A 26,156-nucleotide genomic window follows, 5' to 3' on the forward strand; every position below is an offset into this window, starting at 1 on the left:
GGTTAGTGCATTGGGTGTTGTTAGTAGGGACATATGGCTGGGAAAGACTTCCCGAGTCACAGAGTCTAGTCCCAAGTACCAGAGGTAATTACTGTTATGCATATCCCCTTTGTTGCTGCTGCTGCTTGCTGTATGACTAACAGAAGATGGTTTGAATGCAGCTTTACAGACAGCAAAAGCAAAGTAAAACTGCATGGTGTGGATGAGGGAGAAAAGGTTGTGTTAGGGAGAATCTGAAAGGGGCTGGGGAGTGACTGAAGTCTCGAGTCCCAGCCTGGTAGGACTGCAAAGGAGAAGGAAGGGTCACATCTTGTGAGAGGGGTGAGACACACAGGGAAGGTATAAAAGGAGTGTGTTGATCCAACACCAACTAGATTTGGGGTCAGGGCTTAGTCCCCTGAAGATGCAGGAAGGCATTGCAGCATCCACTTCTGGGCTAAGCAAGAGCAGGCTGTATTGCTGGGACAAGCAAAGGCTGCTGTCAGGCATGAGGCCATGCTCACGCTCAGCTCTCAGGGACCTTGGGTGTCTTTCATTCAAAACACTCTAGGTTTGAGGCAGTCAGTATTCCTGTGCCTCTGAGCTGCACCATAAATCTCCATCTAGCTGGGAGCCATCCCACAAACTCCCCATCTCTTGGGGAGCTGGGAGAAGGCAGTGCTGTGGGGTGAGCTGTAAAAGCAGGTGATGTTGGCTCCCTGGGGTCCCCATGCTTCGTCGCAGGACAGGGAGTGCTTGGGTGCACAGCTGGATCCCAAGGTCACTCAGCAATGTCGATCTCCAGTCATCCTTGCTGGCTCGCTCCTTCCAGCGGCTAGAGGTGCTGATTGCCCTGCAGCCCCAGTGCAAGCAGAGCACAGCAGCCTGGCAGGCAGCAAGGTCTGACAAGGTTAAGCTGTGGCTGAATTGCTTGCAAGCCTCCTCCAGCCCCAAATCCCAGTTTGTCCCAGCCTCTCTCAGGCCATACGGGTCCCTGAGCCAGCAGTGGATTGCCCAGCATGGCCTTGAGGACAGCTGCAGCTGACAGCATCCCCTGATATTTCTTGTCTCCCAGACTTTTAACAACTTAATCCCAATCTCCCCTGTAAATCTTAATATGTGCCATCTCCTAGAATGCCACAAATTATTTTCTAAGGCAGCACAATGAGTTGGAGCTCCTGTCTTTGGCTTCAGAGATGAATCCTATTAAGAACCAGAAAAGACTTTGACTGGTTTTCTCCCTGTTCTGACATTGAGAAGAGGCCCCGACCAGACGTTTGATCAGTGTCAAGTTTCTGGGAGTACTTTCATGTTGATGAATCGCACACACGTAGGGTTTGATCCTGCCTCCCTCTGCTCCAAGTCACCTTTGCACTCCACCTACTTACAGGTCAATGGGAGCCTGGAGGTTTATGCCTTGCCTACATCTGGCTCTGGTAGGCTGCCTGCCAAAATAACTACAAGAAGATCCTGATGTACCTCTGCCTCCCAGTGTGTCCCTGCTTTGTGGTTGTGTTAGGCCTCTCTGCAGCCCCATGCATGGTGTCAAATACCCTGGGTGCATCTCTATGGGGTGGGACTTCAGCCTTTGCCAAGCCTTAAAGCACAAAGGAGGCCAGGGGAGCGGGGACCGTCTGATTTCCAGTGCAGTTAACGATGATATTGCTTAAAACCCTCTTTGGCTCCTTTCCTAGCAGATACACCAACCTTCTGCTCTTGTCCTGAGCTTCTGTGTGATGTTTTCACATAGTGTTAAAGAATTACTGTGTCCCACCTTCAAGAAAAGATCACTAGTGGATAGCAAACTGTCCTTCTCAGCCTCTCTCTGTACTGGTGGGATGTTCTGTGACCTAGTGTAGTAGTCTTTGGGAAAAATCCTTGAGGACAGAAAAAAGGGAAGCAAACTGACCCTTTTTAACTTAAGTCCACTGTAAAAGGGTCCACTGAAAATATCCTAGAAAGCTGCAAACAAGAAAGAAGTTGATATTCCCCTTTTGCTTACAGAAACCCTGTGCACACACTTCCACGTGTAACGTGTAACATTTTGACAATGGCTGTTGGGCTTGCCAACCCGCAAGGCTCGGGCTCGGTGTTTAGATTATTTTTTTTTTCTTCTTAGAAGTTCCCAGATCTCCCAACCAAAATAAATCCACCCTTGTTTGGGTTTCCTGACCGCGTGAGATTGAACGTGGCTGCAGCCATACCACACACGCTGCAAGCGCTTTTGGCATCCCATCCATCCAAGCTGAAATATTTAGCACTGGGAAGTGCTTTGCAGATAGCGGAGCAGCCACAGGCTGACCCTGGTGTTTTCCCACTGGGTTTATGCAGGACAAGGCAGGGGTGGAAAGCTGCTGCATCAAGGGAGCAGCTTGAAAAGACAGCACAAAATCTGAAGCTGAAATGTTATGCCTGTCCTAGAGAGAGGGGCATGTATTGTGCTCTTTCCACATCTAAAAATCAGTTTTTTCCTTGCTCTGTGTGGTGGTATCTCTCCTGGCTATGCCCAGCTCGGGTTTTGTGAAGATGCCCATCATCTCAACATGTGGCTGCCACGTGTGTGCTTGTGTACCACCAGACACACTCATTTCCCAGTGAAATGGGGCACTTAAGGGGACACAGATGATTTAGGGAATGTGTAATCAGATACAAAGCTTGCTTTGTGCGCAAACACACCCCCCAGTGTGGAAGCAAGCTGGAAAATAAATTTGGAAGGTAACTTCCATTGCCTTCTGCAATTCTGAACTGGAAAGACCAAAAAACGGAAAAAAAAGCCCCACTGTCTGAAGTGGTCTGGGCTCCCGGGGATGCTTTGCAGCCCTGTTGGGGGTGGTGATGCAGGCACCAAAGGTGTCACCTGGGCTTGTGCTGCAGGAGGTGGTGGGGATGTGGGGGAAGGACACTTGTTCCTCACCAAGACCAGGGAGAGCTGGAGGGAAGTACTGAGTCTGCTTTGCCTCTGCACTGCACTGTGGAAGAAGCTTTCTGAAATGCTCTGGGAGTGCCGATGGCAGTTCTGGGGGGAATCTGCAAATGTAAAGGTGCTGGGCGGTGTCCTCGCTTTCTCAGTCCCCTCTCACAGGCACAGCCCGTTGCGTATGTGGCAGAAGGCTGCTCCAAACTGCGTATCGAATCCTGTGAGCGTAGGTCTCTGGTATCAGATCCAGCTGCTGAGTCTGGAGACATTGCATAGGGCTGCTCCTTCTTCGCTTCCCATCCTTAACTCTTCTGCATCAATTCTGCACGGCATTAAGGAGGTACTGTGTTTTCTTCCACAAAGAAAGATCCTTCCCTGGCTCTTAAAAGGCAGAGGCATCTGGTACAAAGACAGGCTCAAGTCTAGGCGTTTATTCCAGGTTTCTCCTGTGCAAAGGTTACAGGATGTCCATATTTATTATGTTGTGAGGTGTCCTGATGCAGAGAGGACCCAGTCTTGCTGCACGAATAGCCAAAGCGTTCTCAGGCAATGCAACATCCTGGCTTTACTCAGAAGATGAATGGGCATATAAAAGTGCAGGCTACGTGTCTTGGAGGTAGTTCTCCCTGCTTGAGCCCAGAGTGGGGCTAGTCTTAGCTCTGATCCTCACCAGACACAGAGGTGCTCAGCATCAGGAGATATCAGGACAAGAGAAGGCAGGTAGGATGCCTTCATACTCCTCACCCATCTAGGTGTGCAGGCAGAGCCCATGGGAGATGTCCCATTCCCGTAGCCCCAGCTCTGCCCTGCTCAGCACGCAGTGTGCTCCCCAAAAAAGCAGGAGCAGAAATGGTCAAACCAGACTTTTGCAGGGCCTGTTTCTGAAAACACCTGCATCTCTGAGGATGAGTCAGCTCCTTGTCGTTTCAATGTGTTCTGCATTTCACCCTGTCCTTCCTGTGAAACCGTGTTGGGGGATGATATCCACCCAGAACCGACCCCGTCAGCTGCTGCAGCTCAGGCAGAATCACTGGCAGTTGCCCAGCCTGGGCACCAGCCGCAGCCCTGGCTCTCGACATCAAATGTATGTCAAACCCGTTGATTAGCAGTGGCTGGAAACAACCTGGTGACATATTTTTCCACTGGAAGCATATCAGTTCTTAGAGTCTTATTCGAATCAAGAAGAAAAGAAAAAAAAACACACAAAACAAAACACTTCTGTGTGCAGATTAACATTTTCCTTTATTTTTTCACATCTGGAATGACTTCCCCAAGTGTGTTTTCTATTACGTGTTATATATAACACTGGTCAGTGCTATCTATTGACCCACTGTGTTACAGAGTATCTGAGTGATGCACTGCCCAGTGCCTTGGCTCCTATTGATCAGGGCAATCACCACTCACACCTCCGAATGCTTAGAGATACAGTAGGTACAAAACACTCAGCAAGCACTAAAAGGACACTTTGAGCCTTAAATCTTAATTTGTCCTTTAAAAACATTTCACAAATACTACTGCTTCCACTGCCTTGGGGCACTTTGGTCATCTTCCTATGAACCTACATTGATTTTTTTTTTTCCCTCCAGCAAATCACACTAGTTTCAGTAGCAAAAAAACCATCCTGTTCCTCCTCTATAACTAAACCAAACCTCCTGCAAATGCTTTCCCAGAAGACTTGGATGCTCTCATGTAATTACCACCCTGTCTGCATGCACAAATGAGTGATATCTGGAAGAGTTTGCTGAAAATATGCCATGTTTGAAGTGTGAAACTGTACAAAAAATTACATTTTTATGTATGTTTACGTGGAATGAAAAGTCAGACATAGGAGAGATTAACAGACATTCTAACATCTTTGGGAAAAATAATAATAATAATCTATTGCTATGTACTTCAGTGCCACACAGTCGTTATCAGGATGATGACTCATGGCGCTTGCTGCAGTGCATAGTAGAGGATGAACCAGAAGGTGACCAAGTGTCCCCAAAGAGAGGTTCTTGCGACTTATAAAAGGCTGTGGAGTCCATTATTGGTAAAGGGTTGCCCTGGTAGATAATTTAGATCCTTTTCCCTTAGACCATGCTCTGTCCCTTGTGCACAGCAGACAGAGTAAATACGGAGCTCTTCCAGGGGAAGGAAGACCTCTCCCAGGACGTATCGCAGGCTTCTTGAAGCACAGCTATGCTCAAAAGTTAATGAAGCATCTGTCCCAGGACCATACAGCTTGTGTGGTCCTTGTGCAAAGACACCAGAGATCCTTCATCCTCTCCCTCTTCCCATCCCATTTTAGTTCTGCCATTGACATTTATTTCTTTGGGCCACATTAGAGACAAATGATGGGTCATGCCCTTGTATATAATCTGCAAACATGAGATGAAACTACAGAACTTGCCTTAAAGTGCTTTTTACCTAGAAAATAAGTTCATCCTGGCAGGGGCAGGGGAAGAAAATCTCGCAAAATAAAGATGTTCTTCACACAGTTTGTCTGAGCTGAGTTAGCTCAAGAGGAGTTTACCTACAGGGCAAGTTATTTTGGGTGTTAACTGGGAGGCCTGTCATCTTATTAACATAGGCATGAGGGGTCTTATTTTCTGCTGTGTTTTTTTGGTGATAGTGGCACTTTTTCAGCCTTTGGGCATTACTTTGGTGTACAGTTGAACAGCATAGAATGGATGAATAGTCCCAAGGTCTGTAAGGTCTGTAGGCTACCCTAGCCACTCGCCTTCCACTTCCTGTAGGATGCAACCCTCCAGTTGCAATGGTTTCACATGGGTGAAGCAGTTCCATTGCACTTAAAGGTGCTCCTTAATGCTCAGTGCAAACAGCTCGGTGTCTGCTCTGCGAGGAGTCACGAATGGCTGAGCAGCACTGCAGCTCTCTCCCACTGGGACTTGCGGTCGGCCCCAGGCAGGAGCTCGCCTACCAGGTCTATGAGGCTGCGCAGGAAAGTCTGGCAGGAGAGGATGGAAATCCCATCCCCTGACTCATTTAAAACTCATCTGCATGAAAGTGATGGCCACAGGGAAGAGCCCTGAACTGGCAGGAGGAGGAGCATCTGGGCCACCTCTATTGCACGATTATTTATTTATTATTTACTCTCTGCGCAGCCCTTACCCATCCCTGGGCACAGTCAGGATGCTGCATGTACAGGAAGGTTGTAGGAGCAACACAGGCTTCCCAGGTCAAAGAGGAGGAGACAGCTACAGGATACCAGTTTGAAGCTAGGTTTTGAGAGCTCTGGCATGTTCTTGACCTAAAAACACTGGCCTGGAGCAGGTGTCCACATTGAACCACCTGCACAACTGACCAGCTGAGTCAAGGTTTATCAAGCCAGACTTTTCCTGAGTGCAGAATGGGTTGCAAATCTCTACAGTTTAAGACATATGTGGCCAGTGAATCCTCTAGACTAAAAATAATAAATAACATTGCAAACTGTTCCAAGCCCCTGTGGTCAGCCTTAGCTCCAGAGCTCAGAGGATGCTCTGACCAATGGTCTCAAAGCTCCTACGCTCTCCACTCCTGCCTTATAAATAGTGGGGATAATGCCTGGATGCTGATATGTTTTTAACCTGGTAACTGGGGTTTTTTCTAGCCAGGAAAGGGAGTGGAAAGAGTTACAAGGGCAAAAGAGCCAAAAGGTAGTGAAAAGTATGTATTGCGATTGCCCTCTCCTCCTGCACCCACTTCAGAAGGCAGGGAGGGCATGAGATGTTCTGCTTTCCTTTGTATTTGAAACAATTTAGTCTGTATTATTTTTAAGAAAGAAAACAATACGTGACATAAACCAGCGCACTTCCATTCTAGTGAGGAAGCCAGCCTGTCCAGGAAAGGACTTTCTTATCTCAGGATATAACTTAAATCAGGCCTCTGAGGCTGGCCGCTCTCAGAGCGGTGATTTAGGCGTCTGCCAGGTAATACCCTGGTTGGTTTAAAATGCGGCATCGGAATTAGATTTAATTCTAAATACATGGCTCAAGCACGAAGCATTTTGAGGTGATGACGCGGAGTTCCCGGCTTTAAAGTTCACCTGAGAGTTATTGCTTGATGTTGTAAATGGACTTAAGGACCGTAGGAGACGGTTTTTCATTTCAACCCTGATACAGTAAGCCACTTAAACACTTGCTTATGTCACACTGAAATAAAAGGGATTTATGGACACGGCGATGTGCTTTGCTGAATCAGAACGTTTTTGCTGAGCGCTGTTTAGAGGAAGCATGAGAAATAACCTGTGCAGATGTCCGCGGGTGATGCAGGAGCCTGAGCAAGGCTGGAAAGCACCGCGCAGAGGAAGCGAGGAGCCCCTGGGCAGGCCAGGAACTCTTTTGTCAGCTCTCAAGACAAAACAGGGAAGTCACCAGGTCACTCAGCCTTTAGCTTGCCTTAATTTTTCTCACATCCCTCCCCACATCAGCATTCACACAATGGCTGGGTCACGCCTTTCACGGCGTGCTTTCACCAGGGTGACACTGTGGCTGACACTGTCCCACCTCCTTTCTTGAGGAGGACTCTTGCTTTCTGATTACTGAAGGTGGTTTTTTCCTCTCCTAGCAAATGAGTGCTTGCAGAAATGAACACAACACTTGATGAAACCCCTCTTAAACACATCCCCAGTGCAGATCCCCCATGCAATGAGTAATGTCAAGCTCCTCCAAGGCATGACAGCACTCCATTCCTGCAGGACAGGCGAGGTTCTTAAGAACGGTATCTGTAACCATGGTTTCAGCAATTTCATCTCCATTCCCTAGTCCATGGGTAAGGACACTGATTTTTCAAGGGGTGAGATAAGGAGGCTTGCAGGGAAAGCCAAAGGCCTGGCATGTGATACATTCCTCTGGTCCTACCAAACATGTGGGAGATTCTGCATCATCATCAGTGTATATTTTCTGGACATTCAATCCAACTACGGACTGTGCATGTATGTTTTAGAACCCGAGGGAATGGCAGGAAAATGTGCCGGGGGAGGGTTAGGTTGGGTATTAGGAAAAGGTTCTTCCCCCAGAGGGTGGTGGAGCCCTGGAACAGGCTCCCCAGGGAGGCATCACGGCACCAGCCTGGCGATATTCAAGAAGCACTTGGACAAGGCCCTCAGAGACATGGTGTGAATTTGGAGCTGTCCTGTGCAGGGCCAGGAGCTGGACTCGATGATCCTTGTAAGTCCCTTCCAGCTCAGGACATTCTATGATTCTCTTTCACAGAGCCTCAGAGCACTTCCGTAACAAGGAAACTTGTGCTGCTTTAGAAGCTGGTGCCTGGTTATGAATCAGCCATTGGCTACTTCTCTTCACATTGCCTCTATCCACATCTACAAGATCTTTCCTGGGCCCGTGCTTTTGGCTCCAAAGCTCCATTTGCCACCAAGTTCTCTTCCTAAAAAAAAGATGCTCCTGTTTCTTTGAATATGCAACATCTTAGTTTTCCTACAGTACTGCTAGAAGATGGCAGATGCCTGCGGATACGGCTTTGATAACCTTCCTAGGCAAAAAAAAAAAAAAAACTGGCTTAAAACTAACCTCTCTTGTTCCAGAGCACCAAATAGCCTTTTCAATTAAAAAAATCATCATGTGAACAAATCTGAATGGCCGAAGTGTTGTCTAATGGGTTCCTAGGCACCGTAGAGCGAAACATTTCTACTTCTGTATTGGATTATTTCAGAAAGTTCAGCCCATGTTACGTACTGTGTCGCTGACCTTTGCAGACAGGGCAGGCTATATAGACCCATGCCTCCTATGCCAGGAGCTTTGTGCCAAATGAAAATTATTTTTCTCCCTCCTGAAAAATAATTACAAACTAAACTTTCCACCCTTGGTTCAGGAAAGACTTATGGAAATAAATGGTAGAAATAAGGACTGTTCAGTTTCTGTTCAGAAACAACCATTTCTCCTGACTGCGTCCTCACCCTCAGAGCTCGAGCCACTGAGGCTCTGGTGGAAGCCAGCCTGCCTGATTATGGCCCTTCCTGGTCAAAGGGAAGGGCAGGGGAAGTGAGCGTGCATGTGGGCATTGGACCTGGAAGCCGGATGGCATGAGCAGTGCTGATGTGCATGCCAGCACCATGCGATGTGCAAGCCCCACGGCTGGGATGGGTGAACCAGACTGGACCAACAGTCATCTCACTCCCCTTCTTCAGGGCTTGCTCCCACTGAGTCACAGCTAAAGGTTTTCAAAAGTGAACAAGCCCCTCTGGGCAGACCCTTGCCTTCTCCTCAGTCAGTGCTGCTCCTCTTCCTACCATGCACAGAGCCAGCTGTGACCATGTGCCCTCTCCCCAGGTGCCCATGCAAGGATCAGCCATGTAGCTCAGCTCTTTGTGCACTATCTCACAGTCATCCTCATCCCAGTCACCATCACTATTAGGTGCTGATGCAGACCAGCAACTGGGCAGGATGCTCTGCGAACACATGCCATAGAAAAGAAAGATTGTCCTTCCTCCAGGATCTTGAAGTGTGAATGTAGAACAGGAGATGACAATGGATGTAGGCGAGCAAAGAGACAGAGCTGGTCAGTGCGATAGAGAGCCGTTTGCAGGACTGGCCCCGATTCAGCAAAGTGAAGTGCTGCCACATGCACAAAATACACTGTGCAGACATCAAAACCACACCGCTTTTCCTCCCTCTGTCTCCCTACAAGCTTAGGAGTTGCCAGGATGAGAAGGCAGTAAGAAGTGGTCAAGTGGGAGCAGGATGTTTAATCTAATAGTTTATTGTAATCAGTGGGCTGTCATCTCTTCCTATCTCCTTTCAGCGGGACTGTCCAAACAGCGGGCAGAGAGACACAGATTTTTGTGTATTCAGCACACTAATTGCCTCCCATACAGGCAGAGAGTGTTTAGGAAATATTCTGCCTCCAATTACAATTTCTGATTTGAGTCATGGAAGAATACACCGTATTCCTCTTTATTTCTGCAGTCACTGGCTAATGAAACATATCGGGGATATTTATAGAACTGCCATTGTAAATAGCATTTGCATTTGGTGCCTTTGAGTTATTTAGTGTGACGGTGCTTTCACCAGGAGGGTTTTTTCATTTTGAAAGGGAAATGTTCCCTTTGGAGCTGCTTCCTCCCATCACCTTCCCTGTTTGTGTTGGATGGAGCAGTTCTGTGGGCAGTTGCTGATACTTTAGTGATGAAGTGACGGGCGCACGGGGATTAGCTGAATGCGACGTGGGTTTTCGGGCTGTGTCACAGACAGTTTATAGGATTCTCTGAGAAAATGTTTGGAGTTACAGTGAAGATGAATAGAGAGGAGGGCAGTTGCCAGAGCAGTTCATGCCGCAGAGCAAAGCAACCACCAGCCTGCTTCCCCTAGGAAACCCATTGTGTAAATATTTGGGTAGAACCCTCCAAAGGACATTTAAAATCTTGTGATAAAGGTAACTAAAATGTCCTTTCCTTGACAAAAACAGCTACAGTCTGGAAGATCCCACGAGAAACCACAAGAGATATTTCCTTTCTGTAGCATCCCTTTATTCGAGTGAACAAGCATGTGTGTCAGGTCTTGCTGTCACTGATGGATCTCAAAGTGCTTTGCAAATGAGGTCAGCAAGGCCCTCACCAATTAGGACCCGAGGGAATGGCAGGGAGATGTGCCAGGGGAAGGCTAGGTTGGGTATTAGGAAAAGGTTCTTCCCCCAGAGGGTGGTGGAGCCCTGGAACAGGCTCCCCAGGGAGGCATCACGGCACCAGCCTGGCGATATTCAAGAAGCACTTGGACAAGGCCCTCAGAGACACGGTGTGAATTTGGGGCTGTCCTGTGCAGGGCCAGGAGTGGGACTCGATGGTCCGTGTGGGTCCCTTTCCACTCAGGGCATTCTATGATTCTATGAAAGCATCATCTTTCCCATCCTCAAGGTGCAGAAGCCAAGTAGGAGAGAAAGCATGCATGCCTTGTGTATGATCACCTGTTGTGGTTTAGCCCCAGTCAGGAACCAAGCGCCACGCAGCCGCTCACTGATTGATTCTGCCCTGAAACCAGGACATCATCTCTCCTGCACACTAATCCAGCACCTCATCCACACAAACACATTACTTCAGATCTTCACGTGCCTCACAATCACCATCTGTGATTGTGTATTGGAGATATACTATCCCTAGTCTTTACACACTCACGTACATAAATGACAGAGCTTTTTAAAAGCACTCATGTTCAGCTCTTCAAGCACTCAGGGGTCATGCCACATGTGCAGACACTAAAAGAAGTGGCAGATTTTCAGAAAAATGTGACGTACTGAGTTGTTTTGAAAAAAAAATCTGTATTTTGGTGCATAATTTCCATCTGAGCTCGTGATAAGTCTGGCCCATGAAATTCATGTGGCCCATATTCACACCCAACGTGTGCAGCTCCCTGCCATATGGATGAACTGTTAGTTCTCAGGAGTGTGTAACACAGTCCTATCTCTTCACACGTCTTGAGAAGCATCGGAAATTTGGGGGATTGATGTGCATAGAGCATCCCTAAGTGTTGGAAGGCTCTCCTGGGCTGAGCACTAGAGCCTGGTGTCATGTATGGGACAATCCATGTGCTGAGAAAGCAGCAGGTACAAGCGTGGAGCTCACCTGGGAATTGGCTCTCCTTACTTGAAATATCTGGAAGTTCACTCTGCTTTGAGCATGAAGGGCATCTCAACTGTTAAGCTGAACGAGACGCTTGACTCTCTACTTTCTGGAGTTAGGTTAGAGGGCTCTTGCCCTCCAGAAGGAAACAGTGGGTCTGTGTTGGTACAGGAAAACTCACTCACAGAGCTCATGGTGGAACCCAGGACTTGATCGGAAAGCAAATTCCCCCGCTTCCCTGCCACATCCAGCGTCCTTCTCTTCTGTCAACAGCTCTGCTCAGCCATTGCTTCTTGCCTCTTTACTGGGATTTTGCTTTTCCATGGTGAAGGGAAACCTGTGCCTTTGTGCCTCTTAGCTCTCAGTTCCCCCCATCCTTCTCTGGGTAAGAGCCTTGGGAGTGGAGAATCTCGATTCACTCCTTGCAGTTGTCCTCCATCCAAATTCTGGTGCTGTTTAGCTCATGCTTAGTGACCAGCTGCTCCCACGTTCCCATCTATAGGGCTTTGGTGTTGATTCATTTTCTCTGGTTACACAGAGAAGCAGAAGGGTTTCCTAAACTTGTCCTCCTAGAGCCAGCCACAGCTCCATCCATCGCAGTGCGGCAGATAGCGCAGATCAGCCAATTTGCAAAGTGTCGGAAGCAGCATCTTTCATGCAGACAGACTGTGCTAAATCAGTTCCTTCTCACTGTGCTTTGAAACATTCCCATTTCTTGCTCTGACAAACTAGCAGAGTTTGTATTGATCTGATAATGCAAAAAAAACACATAGTGTGGGCTTCAGACACCTGGTGGAATAATAAAACACAAAAGAGGGAGGGAAAGACCAGCATAGTTTATCTTATAACAGGGAAGAAGCCTGTCTTCTGCCTTCTTTTCTTTTCTTTTGGAAAGCATCATTTGGTTCAGAGGGAAGTGAAAAGCCCCCCGGCTGGGCGTCCTGTCTACAGAAGGAAATACTGTGGCATATCTCCAGCCAGGTTCATTGTGGTCCTTCTGAGCTTCAAGGTATCAGCCAAGACAAAACCAGAAGCTCCTTCACCATTTGTGTTGGTACCCATGGCTGGGAGAATGGGCCAGTGCTGGGTCTCTTTCTCCGCTGAGGCTGTGCAGGGGCTGTTGCGTCCTCTCCAGCTCCTGGAGCAGCTCTTCACCCTTTCTTGTGCAGAAATGCTTAGGTGGAAACATCCTGCAGGCCACCAGCTGGGGTCATTAACCTGTAGCATGAACCTTCAAACTGCTGAGAGGCACAGAAACAAGGTGGCACTAAAGAAATAAAGCATGTGCCTTGCTGTGTGCTCACACACTGTGTGACCAAACTAGAAAAACGATGTGGTCTCTGACAGCCACTTTGTCAAGGGACAGAACGGTGGGGACAAGCTGATCTGAAAGCAGTGCGCTTTCCTTCCTCCTCCCGTCCCCTTTCCTGCAAGCAGTGGTCACGAAATGCCTCACAATTAGTCAACCATCATGTGCTGCATTTCAGAGCTTCACTTTATTCAGATACTTCGTGTTACCAGCCGTTTGCATTTGGGATCTCTTTAAGCCGTGAAAGTGCTGAGGAGGTATGAAAGTCTGAGTTGGAAAAGCTTGCAGAGCTAAAGAAGCTCCACATGGAAAGCAAGAGCTTTGATGAAACACTAAAGCACAAAGTCAAGCATCTCAGAAAATTTTCCCTCTTCCCCCTTTCACCTTCTTTTACTCCCATTTCATCATTGGTATAACAGACAGAGCATAACATGCAAGAGCTGGACTGGTTCCATCCCTGCCATCGTGTGTTACCGCCATGATAAACTCACTGCTTTATGTCTCGCCTTGGGTAAACTCATATTGAAACTGAAATATCAATGTATACTCACCATCATGGGGGTGCAGCAGATACGTGACAGTAAAAGAATGAGAGAGATACCGAAGCAGAGCTCAGCCACTCAGTTTTATCTGCTGGGGAAGCCCAGCAAAGAAAGCTTGCGGTTCCCTGCGCCCGCGTGAACACAACCCACACCACTCTTATTCCAACCAGGGCAAACTGTTGCAAAGCCCTTCTGCGAGCCTCTGGCATAGCTTTAAAACTGAGCTGAAACCTGTTTAATGCAGACTTCATAGAGAAAAATCTCACTCACCAAGTAACATACCTTATGAGAAGCCATATTTTGCATAACATTACTTGCTGGAGGAAACTCTCATAAGAAGACAATTTACTGCCACGGCAGTAACTGGCTGACATTTATGAGAAACCTTGTTTTACAAGGTTTTCCATTGGTTGCAATGCCAGGGCTCCAGTTGTGCTCACGGAAAACAAGAAGGAAAGTGATGTTATTTAGCGTGCACGATACTCCCGAGGCATGCGGGTGTGAGTAACAGTGGGGGTAAAGTCTGCTTGGAGTGCATGGGATTGTGCGTGCCAAGATTGTAAATTTGGGATGAGTTGAAGGGAAAAGCTCATTTTGACTGAAGTCGTCACATAATAAACTCCATATCTTGCACGGCCAGCTTGAGGCTCAATGGAGTTGTTGGCACATCTGGATTTTTGCTATGGGGAAGAGGTCAGAGCCAGGGTAAGACTCGGTCTGTCCTGACCCCAGAAAAGGGAGAGATGGATGTGGGACAGAGCTGGCAAGAGGGAGGACAGGAGCACCCAGGAGAGCCTGATGGGCTCCCTTGCCGAGAGCCAGCAAGTGGCAGGGTGAGGGCGATGCTGCTGGAGGCTGCCAAGGTTGCAGACCCCACAGCAATGGTCACGCACCACCCTGGGCTCTCAGATGGGTGAAGCTTATGGTGGGGCATCCACCACCACCTCCTGGATGCCAGCTCATCTGGCTTCATCAAGCCACAGGAGCGGGTGATTTTTAACCCGCAGAGCTCAAGCAGAAAGCTGAGCTGTCCTCAGTTAACCCCCTGAGCCCACACCTCCCTGCTCTCTGCGAGGCAGCTTTGCACTGGGGGTTCAGCTCAGCTGGCACTGGAGGGGAGACATGATGGGAGAGGGCAGAAATGCCCAGAGTGCTGCGGCAGCCTCACCCCTGAAGGCTTGTATTTCCCCTGCCAGGCTCCTGTGGACCCTCTGTACCCTTCTGGTGATGCTTTAGGGCTCCACATGGCAAGAAATATCATTGATTGAGCTGGGGATCCATACAGCACTCAGGAAGATGTCTTGGCTGGAGGGTGGCGGGTCCCTGGGGGACTGAGCCATGCTGCGGAGATGAGCTGGGTTCGCGCTGCTGTGGGTCCAGGCATGCACAGGTGCCATGGGGCGAGCACACTCCAGGGGTGCTGCCTGTGTGCTGCCTAAGTCCTGCTAAGGAATGGATTTCCAAGAGCCAAAGAGGCTTAGGTGGTCCATATCCCATTAGCAGATAGTGGGATTGTGCCTGTGCCTGTGCGTGCTGAAGGGCTTTGCAGGGCTGAGTCCGGATCTGTAACTCTGCCGAGCAAAGTTGCTCCTTACATACAGTGCTCTGTGCAAGAGAGCCAGGAAAGGTCTTGACCGACTGCAGAGGAGTTTCCTCAGGCTGTGGCTCATTTATTTCTTGGCATTGCAATCTACAGGACCTTGGAAGAAATAGTCTTTTATACCTAAAAGTTTTATTGATATTATTTGTTAACAGTTGTAATAAAGTATACTGGTATGGAAGCACCTTTGGACCAGTGTAATAATATCATGCGTGGCTCCAGTGGTACATCTTAAACTGGACACCCCCCAAGTAGGACAAGCCCATTTTGGGATTCAGGCCAGTGAGGGAGCACCATCAGCATCGCACAGGGAGGAGCCTTGCTTGCTCTGTGCTCCCTCTGGCATGGTGGAATCCTTGCTGTGGAGGGGTTTGGGGGAAACTTGTCTGGATGTCTCCTCTGCTGGTCAACCCAGCTGTGAAGCCAGCGGCTGTGGTATGAAATATCAGGGCTCCTGTGCTGCAAACTGTCCCCCAGCCCTATTTTTCACACTGGAACGACCGCCTCCCAGCAGCTGCGTCCAAACAGACGCCACACACTGCTCTGTGACAGCTACCGGGGTGGCTTTTCTTTTTCTCCTTCCAGCCTTTTCTTTCCCCTGGTGCCAAGAGAAGGGGGATTAATTTAAAAACACACACACAAAAAAAAAACAAAAACCAAAAAAAAAAAAGAAAACACAAAACAAACAAAAAAAAAAACCAAAACCAAACACAAACTGAAAGCACCACGGTGAATGAAAGCCTCCAGCTTGCGCCGGGGGAGCCAGCAGCTGCGTGCGGAGTTGGAAAGCTGAGCGCCCTGACACACGTGCCTCTTCTCTGTTGCAGATGACGGAGGGTCGCAGATGCCAAGTGCACCTCCTTGATGACAGGAAGCTGGAGCTCCTCGTTCAGGTAGGAACTGCACGTTTCTCCACGCAGTAGTTTGCTACTGCTGCAGATTTTCAACAGGGTGGGGAGAGAAAAGGGTTTTCAGCTGGTTTTCTTAGCAACTTCACACCGCAGTTGCCTGCAGAGCTCAGGGAAGATGCATTAGTGTTGGGTAGGGAGGATCTGCAAAGGCATGGAGTGTGGAGGACTAATTCAGGATGTATTTTGATTTATTCTCTGCCAAACCAGTCTCAGTTGCCGCCAGTGAGAAGGAAAGCAGCTCTGGTCATTTTTGACACTGTTACTCTATCACTTAGCTATTTTTTGAGGCATTGCTTAGCTTTGAGAAATGTACTGCATCTGCTTAAAATACCTCCAGCATTTGCTTTATTGTCTTTACTTGCCATCCCAGGCTGCTGGGGTACGATGCCGGGCTCCACTCCGGAGGCGGCTGTGCCCCAGGCACCCACCTGCGCCGGGAGTGCAGCCCGCAGCAGAAGAGGCTGCAGCGGTGGTGCCATGGGCAGGCATTGCTTGAGGCATTACAGAGGTTATAAATCATATGTCAAACACAAACATGCATTAAAATGAGTCTGTGCTTCATCTGCCTTATTTTTTAATTTAAAAAAAATAGTAAAAGTAGGAAAAATGAGAGTCTGGTGCTGGCTGTGTAATATGGGCTGGTGAAAGCTGTAGTGTCCTGAGCTTTTCTGACAATTTTGGCTCATGTCTCGGAGATCACCAATGGGTTAATAACAAGAATTAGAAGAATGTCTTTCCTTTTATAATCACTGCCGGCCAGCCACAGGCAGCCGGAGAAGCAGGAAATGAAACTTCCCATAGCACCCAAATCCCCCTGCCACAGCTGATAAGCTGGGAGGGGGGCAGGATCCTGCCCAGCACAGGCAAACCTGAATGGGGATTTCTGAAGGCGACTTGAATTGCCGGAAGCACATTCAGCCTCGCTTTCTGGAAAGTTGCTTAAAAATACCACTAACAAAATATTAATGGGTAAGGATTTTTTCAAGTACTGAGTCACTGAGAAGGTGAAATCCCTCAGCTCTCTGAGATACTTGTGAAGTACCTGGATAACCATGAATGAGCCAGGCCAGGGCTGGAATGAGAACAGCTAAATCAGGATGACTAATTAAACCGAAACACCATACCAACGGTCTCTGCACGGCGAGCATCCGAGCATCCCTGCACCGGGCTCACTGATGCTTAGCAGCTGGCTGGGGAAAATGCAGCCACCTTCATGATAAGGGTACAGCACTTGCCTTTCTATTTCATATAAATGCCTTTTTAAATTATTCCTGGTTCGATGAAAAATGAATGGGCTATTGCAGAACAGCTCCACTAAAGCACTGCTCACAATATTAATAATCACAGTTTGAAATATACTGTGGGAAATCTATATGAGCTGCCCTGGCCAACCTGCTTATTTGTTTTTTTTTTAATCAATAACACAAAAAAAAACACAGTGAAGATGGCAGTCGAGGAGGCTGGTTTGGGAAGCTCTGTGTCCATTTCTGAGTAAGCAGAAACAATATCACGTGGTATTATTTTTTAAGTGTTTGGTCACGCCTTCAATGGGAATTTCTTGTGATCAATACAGGAATTGAATTGCTCTGTAAATCACACTAACTAGTTTGCAAGTGACCCATGGCTGAATTTTATTTGTACTATAAATTGTTTCACTGTTTTCAACTAACGTGTGAATGGGGAAAGCCAGGAGGTGTGATTATGAAAAAATCATACCCAGAAAAAGCAGTAACCTGTGTTGCATGCAGGTTGACCCAGCTCTCTGAGCAGCACTGTGCCCTTATGTGCACAGAATTGTCCACTGAGGCATCTCAGATGCTTTTCTGGTAAAATGAGGCTTTCCAATGCTGTTAGGTAGCCTCTACTCATGGTGATCGTAAATAAATCGCTTTTGGGTGGAGCAGATGACAGAGGAAGAGAATGTTTGGATTCAAGTGTGTCTCCAATACTCATACGCTTTGCAGACATGGGCACAGCACTTTGGTTCGCCTGCCTGTAAAGCATGGCCAAAGCCACCAGCTTTGGGGTGGTTTTAGGGCTGCTTCGCTCAGGGCAGGAGGGAGCTGATGCTACCCAGATGAGTGGTACTTTGCCCTGGCAGGTCCCAAATCAATTAGGCTCCCTATGGGAACAACATGCATTTTGCCAGGAGAAATATCTCCCATATTGTTTGTAACTTGTGCTGAGATTTCAGATAAAAGTTGCTTTGTAAGTTCTGAGCACCATTATTTTTATTATTGCGTCATCTCATAGCTGAACTGAATAAGAAGCTTCAAATAAAATGTTCATCCAACCCTGAGTTTCTGGCTGTCACTTCAAAGCTGTATTTTAATGTGTGTATCTTGCCATGAGCTGGTTTTTGCCATGAAAGAGATTATTCCGTAGCTGTGTTGGGCCTTAGCATCTAGATTCACACTGGCTTCAATTGCTCAGGAGCCAGGCTCTCAAATTCTCATGTGAAATTTTCTCCTTCCCACCAGTCTCAGCCTTCCCTGGAAGCTTCTCCATACCTAACTTCACACTCCTAGGGCAAGTTTAGGAGAGACCGTTGGAAGTCAGTAAAACTGATTTCTCTGCCGTGGGTGAGATCAAAATACCATCCTCACCTGGATCTGGCTTTACACAGACTTACAGTGCTCGCGTGTACGATATCAAGGGCTCTGCTTAGAGAAGGGTTCAGAGATCCTGCTGCTGTATTTTGGTGTGGAAAAAAACAGAAGAAGCAGCTGGGTCTGATCGAAGGAGGGAGCTGGGTACAGCTCCCTTGAATGGATGCAGGAGGGCTCCTGGAGCATCTTAAAACTGCTTAGGCCAGTGACTCCTGGGAGCTGAAATTACTTCCTCTCCTGCTGCCTTGAGTGCTGCTGGGCAGAAACAGATACATCTGGGAACAATCAGGGTGCTTGCAAAAAGCAGTGTATTAAGCAAATGTACTCCTTTTTTTGTCTGTGAATTAGCTGTGATCAGACTCAGGGGTTTACGAATATGCCGTTCGAAACATATCAATTGATGGTTAATGAGGACCATACCTCAGGCTGCAGGAGGGCGGCAGCGGTAACTGCTCCTGTGGTTGCTCGCAGGAGTCAGCCTTGGCTCTGCGCGACAGCTCCGCCAGACCAGACTGAAATGTTTCATCATCACACATTCTCTCCCGAAACTACAAAGACCCCTCAGACTGGCCACACAGCTATTGCCTACACACCTACGTTTTATTTGCATTACTGAGCCCCAAAAGTAAGATTTTGGCTCAGAGGCAGCATTTATAACCCCTTCTGCGAATGCTGGCTTGCTTTGGCGTTGGCACGTAACGCAAGGGCTTGGGGTTACCACCAGGAGGAAAGTGATCCTGAGTTCAGTCAGTCAAAGGGCCTTGACTAAAGTCTTTTCCTCCCAAGCTGAGCGGCTGTAGAGTGGTACAGCAGCAGCTAAGGAAAAGCAGAAACACAAGTTTTGCGGATAAAAGAAAGCCCTCCCCCGTGTGCTTTGTCAGATAAATGCTGAAATTTAGAAGGGCTAATCATAAACGGAGACAGAGGAGGATCATATGGAAATCTCTTCCTGAGGGTCTGAAACTCAAAGCCTGTTTGACTTGGGATTAGGAAGAAGAGTTGCATTTGGTATGTGTTTCATTTGATAAATGCCTGTTGATGAGCTGGTGTGTGTGGCAAGTTTACATAGGATATTTTTCTGACAGCGTTTTCTTTCTGAGCAGGAGCAGAGTGTGGCTTGTTGGATCTTCTTACAATCTCTTTTTCCCCTGTTTCTGTCTGATGTATGTTTAGTTTCTAATACAACATTTTTTAAAAGTGTTTGGCTTTCTCTAGCTAACCCTTTTCAGCGATCAAGTCCCCTTTTTTGCTTCTGGAAAGTGGATTTGCCCACATTCCCGCCTCTCAGCCTCCCTATCTGCTATGTTATTTCCCCGTGACCGTGTATCATTTGTCTGTTGCACATGAAAGGTTTGCGTTGCTTTACTTAAAGACTTTTGAGTAGTTGGCAATTTGTTCCTTTTCATGTGGGTTTTCATAAAAGCGGCTTTTTTCTGGGCTGGCTGAATCAGGTGGCCTGGCTCACTCCCAGCTCCTGTGCCAGCTGCCCGTGCCTGTTATCTGACGGTGGCTCCAGCAGCCATCATCCGAAAGTGTTAAGCCTCCTAATTCTTGCTCTCTGGAAGAGCTATTGCAGAAACAAAGCTCATCCAAGGCTCATAGCAGAGCCATCTGTGGGATCTGGAGGTCTCTGAGATTTGATCGTAGCAAATAACTGGGCTTTTTGTTTCTAACCTTCTCCCCCGGGAACACTGAGCTCACTTTGGAAGCACCAGGGAGAGATGTGGAGGTCAGCACCATGCTTGTCCATAGGTATTGGGGTAGTTAACTCACCTGGATGTCCATGTTACCACTTCTTAAGTAACTCTTGCTACCCAAACAGCTCAGGGTAAGCTAGGTAAGCTTGCAGCATTTCTATCTCCCAGATGCGATGCAAGTGCCTCCAAAAAGATGCCAACAGCGATATGTGTACGGCTACAGCCAAAATTAATGTCATGTGCAGAACAACCCTTTCCAACCTTTTTGCTTTGTGCACCGACTCTGCTTTGAGTGGGTCAGGAGTCCTTCAGAAGCCCAGGACTTGTCTCCGGTGTGCCTGCCATGCTTCAGCATCTCATCCCCAGCAACCGCCTCCAAGCCAGACTGGGAGATGCTGGTAGCTGTGAGTCAATGCTGGGCTGGCGGGGTGCTTCGTGAGCTGGTGACTCGCTGCCACATGGATAGCTGTCACCATCATGGCCATCTCGGTGGAGATGCTCAGTTCAGAGCACAACAGTGTCCTTTGCTCCTCCAGGCTCAGCCTTGCTGGGACCAGGCTGAGGCCTGCTGTCCTGGGTAAGATGCAGCATCTTCTGAGAGCAATAACTCCACTAACAATGGTTGGAGGGAGAAATAAAATGTTCCCCTCTCCTCCCATGATGTTGTTAGAGTTTTTGTAATATTTTCAGTATTGCTTATGGTCAGGAAATTTCAGTCAATGGGAGTTTACTTGTGTTTTCTTGCTGCCTCGCTTTTGTACGCCAATAAGTAGGTTGGTTACCTGGGCTGCTATGGTGGAAAAGCTGCAAAGGTTCCCCTTTAGGTGGTGCTGAGGATGGTGCCTGCCTGCCATCTGGGAGAAGCTGTGTAACTTTGGATACAGATTTTGCATGAGGACTACAGCAATATATCCCATTCTCAGAGTGGGATAAACAAGCCCCAGAATGGGCTGAATCTGCCCTTGGAAGCCAAAAGAATTGCAGAAAAATGAGATCCACTGCCAAAACTAGGGATCCCTTTAAAAGCACCAGCTCCCGGGCTGATGCAGAAATGCAGCCGCACGGCCCTGACCGTAAATGGAGACGTTTGGGTGCCAGTAGCCGTCCTCGCCGTGTGGGAGAGGCAGCACGGTTCCCTGCAGCGCTTGCAGGCTCTGCTCCAAAACTGCTTTTAACCATCGCTGTGGAAAGCGGCGGCAGCCAGCACTGCCCTGGGAGCAAGGAGGCAGGAGCAGGCAAGAGGGTGAGTACTGCCCTGCCAGCCCCCGCTGCCCTCCCTTACACCCTTGCAGGAGCACCACGGTGAATATATTGCTGGGGTTGCTTATCAGGCATGTCCTACAGGGCATGGAGAGCTGGGGTCGGCTGGCAATGATGCCCTTGGTGAGTATCCAAGGGAGGCTCCCTGCATCCACTCTTCTTACCCAGCCTCGCCATACCTGCATTGAAGCAGCAGGAAGGTGTCCCTTCGCCTTAATGCAAGGGCTCAGCATTGGTTTGACAACTGTTCCTCTAGTGGCTTTGTAGGCTGTGGGACGGTATGTTGCTCCTCTCAGAAAAAAAACCACCATGTTTTTTGGAGGGCAGACAAATAACTAGAGACCAGGCTGAGCTCAAGTGGAGTTTTCTGCTATGAATCTGGCAGGATCCGGATCCTTGCACTGAGAAAAACGTGCAAAAAAATGGATTTGGATCATAATTTAAATGGGTTGGAGCTGAAGGGGTGCTCAGATCTGTGTTCTGGAAAGGAGGCTTTATTTTCCCTGACTGCAATATTAAGGCATTGGTATAAGTCTGATTTCAGAAACAAATCCTGATGGACTACAGCAAGAGTGAGACTGTAGTCCAGTTCAGGAAGTGTTTGGAAAATTGCAAAGTAGATTTTTTAACAACTTTGGCATTAAAAATTATTGAGATCCACAGCTTTGGATCAACTTAGAAGCTGTAGAAGGATCCTGCCAAGCAGTGTCCAAGGTGGGATTTGCATCACCGGGACAACCCACGCAATTGCCCCTCCACAGCCTGTGGCTCCTGGCAGATGAACAGTGTGGAGCCATCTCTCTCCTGCAGGAAAGAATCGTCTTGGCCTTTCACTGCCTCTCAGGTCTCCATTTGAGATTTTTAGTCATTTTGAGCCTGGCTGCAAAAGGGGCAAATGTACGGCTGGGTTTGCTCACCCTGCAATGGGGAGGGGTGGAGGAGAGGGAGGTGGGAGCCCAGACCAGCAATTCATGTTCTGAGCAGCCGGCAAGCTATGAGTTAAGAGCTTTTCTGCGGAAAAGTTGGCTGCTTACCAAAAATTAACATTACAAAAATATGTTTATCATTGCTCCAAGGAGAACGTGGTGCTAGGCTTTCCCAGTCAGCACACTGCCTGCAGACAAGGTTGCTGCACGATACCTAGATGTTGTCTTAGACCAGATAAATGGATAAATGAAAACTGGACCAGAAGAGCCAGGTCTGCTCCCCAACCCAGCCTTTCAGCCTGCAAGGCATGACTCTATTGAGCCTCCCTGCAGACCCTCAATAAATGCCCTTCAAAAAGCATTCACCACTGCCATCCATGGCCACCGGAGCATCTGGTGTCACACTGGAGGCTATACCTTTGAGGCTGATTTCTCAGCTTAGGCTCCAGTGAACCCAGAAGTCCACAGAAGTCAAGCCTGGAGGGGAGAGTGTTTGCTGGGAAATGGAAATGGAAGAGCACAGGGGTAGAAGAGAAGGAAATTTGATGTGCAGAGGTGGGGAGTGAACAATTCAGCTTAAAAGCCAAGAGAGATCTCAGGCAGAGTGAAGGTGGCAAAGCAGATCCACTCAAGGTTGCCCTCTATTACAAGGGCAAAACTGAAGGAATTTGGGTCAGGAGGTGGAATGAGCATCTCAGAGGGAAATCCTGGGCAGGGTTCAGAAACTAGGGGTGGAAAAGCCTCTGCTGTGCACCCTGGCTTGGCTCCACTAAGGCCAACACAGTGGTGCTTGCCCCAAGAGTCTGACCTAAGCTCAGCAGCTCCCAAGGTGTGCCAGGTGGTCCAGGCTCCTGTGAGCTCACTGCGGGTGACCACAATGCCCAGTGAGAATGGACATGGCCCCTGTGCTACGGACGGCACTCAAGGGATGGACCTGCTGGAGGACAGCATCCTCTAAGGTCAGACACCAGCAAGGCAGGCTGTGCAGAGCAAGCTGGCAGGTCATGCTAGCTGGTGAGGTTCACTGGGAGCAGGATCTGAAGAGGGCAAGCAGGGTGCACAGCTCCAGGGCAGCGATCAGCAGTGAGCCCAAATGGACATGGAACATGGAGAGCCTCCAAGGGGATCTGCCATGCAGTGAAGGTCAGTTTGGTCAAGCAGCTCTAGAGAAAACAAAGCTGTGCTTAGGCAAGGCATGACTGGAAATTAATGAAACCCAGCAGGGATAGCTCAGTCCCTCCAATTTGTTCCTCAGCTGCCTGAGGGTTGGCGTAGGCATGGGAGGAGCATTATCAGAAGATGGGACAGGTGGAGGCAGGGGGCAAGAGCCACTGGGAGCAAAGTCACGCCGGAGGATGAGTCAGGTCAAAGCTGACCTTGCCTATGGCAGAGGTACTTCTGTGTCTTGAGGAGGTTAACTGCAGGGGATGATGCTTCTCTGACACAGTAATGTTGCACACTCCCCACTTTCTGACCTGCATGCTGGCTTCTGAACAAAGCTGACAGCAGGTTTCATCCTTTCATGCCCTAAAATCCTTGTAACCCAGGTCTGCACATCTATCAGGTGCTACGTTAGGAGCCGCAGGGAACAGACTCCCACAGCAAAGTGCTTACAGCCTTGTAAGAACATAAACAGGGAATGGCAACCATTCTCCTCCGTGGAGTGAAATGAGGGTGTGATTTCCAAAGGCCTGCATACTCAATATCGCTATTATCAGTCTTCCAGAATAAATTGCATTTAAACTAATACAAGCTAGGGAGCTATCCATGAGCTGTCAGGAGAGAGATAGGCTGAAGACATATGTGTATTCATACTGCATATGCTGAGAACTAGATATACTTTACAGCTGGCCAAATGTGGATGAAGATATTCAGTAATCTTTTTTCAGTTGTTCTGCTAAAATTTGTCAAATACCCTTAATTTTGAGAACACATGGATCTTTTCAAACTTACTGGTTGAGGGAGGAGTGGCTAGTGACAATCCCAGTAAAACATCCGGTGAAGGGAGAAAGCTCTTCCAGATGAGTTAACTCCTAAAGTTTTGTAGAGCATCAGCAGTTCAACTTGTCCTGGTGACCTCCCACCACATACACCAGTCCAGGAATGGCACATCCAGCATCTACTACCTCCATTACAGAGAAAACATCTCACTCACAATTACTTGGGAGAAATTCGAAAATTCACTATTGTTTCTGCCCGGCTCAGCTGCTCTGTGGCTTCAGTGGAGCTTTTGTTTGTGCCTGGTCCAACCTGTGACTGTCCGACTGTGGCTGTGAAATACATCGTTGTAGCCCATGAGATGCTGCTCCAGCCATGGACAACCCAATGCTCCCAGCCTCGCTTCCCCCTTCCCGGGGCAACCGCAGGGCTCAGCCATGGGGCACCACCAGGCACAAAGGTGGAATTAAATTGGGTTTAGCAGCAGGATGATGAGGTTGAAATTCAGACAGCTCCTTCTGCTCTCTGCTGCTGCTCCTTTGTGGTAGACTAGCCCTTGTGTCGGTGCTGTGTCCTGCCCCTTGCCCCATCCCCATCTTGCCTGAGTACCTCCCTGATTCAGTCCATGGTGGTCACTGGTGAGGTTCATCTCATTTAACTTGAGGCACGCACAGCGTGGGCGTCTGTGCCTGAGCCAGGCTTTTACAGGTCATGGAGAGAGGAGGGCACTTGTAGGGCATGGCTGAGCTCATCCTAAAATAGACTGTCTGAAATGAATCATGCCCCTTTCTCTCCTTGACTGCAAAAGGACTCTCTGTAATTAGGTCTTCGGTAGGTGCTCACACTGTGGATGGTTATGTGTGACGAGATCGGTCCCGCTTTGGCTCTGACTCCTCCTTTCACATTACCCTGCCTGGACGAGGAAACCCGAATAGTAAATTCAGGTAAGAATGTGCTAAATGTGGCACAGGACAAAAGCTGCCTGCCAGAAGGCAATGGAAATGGAAACGGAAAATTGTTTTTTTTTATAGCATGGACTGAGCGAGCAATTTTGAAAAATAATAACATATGTACCAGATCATTTCAGGAGATATTGAACAGTCTGGAAGAGCACAGCTCAGAATAAATGATGAGCAAGGCAGCATAGCAGATTTGCTTTCAAGCCAAGGTAAAAAATGTACATTTCCAATCCGAGCTAGCATTTCAGGATGGAGCATTTCCCCTTATTGCTGCCATCGGACTGCGCAGTACAAATACTAGGTTGATACTGAATGAGAGATGCCAGGCTTGATTGTCTAAGCTACATTACTCGACTTAGAGAAAATTGTTTTCCATTCCCTCTCCCTTTCCTTTTCAGCCACAAGCGAGTGCAGCTTAGACAAAAGATCTCAACTTTCAGCCAAAAGGCTCTTCCTTCGGCACAACACAGTGAGAGCCTTGGCCATGAGTGAGGCTCCTGGGCTCAGGGGTATTGCACGTAATGAACAAAACGGGTCTTAAGCTGTTACCATCTCACTGGGAAACAGTTTCCTTTCCCTTTACCTTGCTGCAGGTAAACACAAGCGGCAGGTGGCTGTGGCTGCATGGTATCAGGTTGGAATGGTTTGCCAGCAGCGATGGATTCCAGCTGGTTAGTTTAGGGCAGCTCACGTGTGCTTGGACAGACATGGGTTTCAGCATCACACCCAGCAATGGCACTGAGCGAAGCAAAAGGGAACCAGAACTGGCACCGTGGTGCTGCCAGCAACGGTTGCTGGGGCAGGTTTGCCCCACTGCCCAGGGCGTGCAAAGGAATTTTTGGGGCTGTCCTGTGCATAGCAGGAGCTGGACTCGATGATCCTTGTGGGTCCCTTCCAGCTCAGGACATTCAATGATTCTATGATTCTATGAGACATCTGCGACCATGCAGAGGTGGCA

General features: G+C 48.4%; 1 protein-coding gene across 7 annotated transcripts in view; it reads left to right on the top strand.

Moving 5' to 3' along the window:
• The window catches only part of FRMD4A (FERM domain containing 4A), a 383,005-nt gene that overhangs the window by 229,938 nt on the left and 126,911 nt on the right, over positions 1 to 26,156 (top strand). For all 7 annotated transcript variants that reach the window (XM_075081551.1, XM_075081548.1, XM_075081550.1 and 4 more), the window contains exon 2: positions 15,726 to 15,791. In XM_075081551.1, coding sequence (XP_074937652.1) covers positions 15,726 to 15,791 — 66 coding nt within the window. The remainder of the gene's footprint in view (positions 1 to 15,725; positions 15,792 to 26,156) is intronic.

Source organism: Phalacrocorax aristotelis, chromosome 1, assembly GCF_949628215.1.
Source record: "Phalacrocorax aristotelis chromosome 1, bGulAri2.1, whole genome shotgun sequence".
Lineage (NCBI taxonomy): Eukaryota > Metazoa > Chordata > Aves > Suliformes > Phalacrocoracidae > Phalacrocorax > Phalacrocorax aristotelis.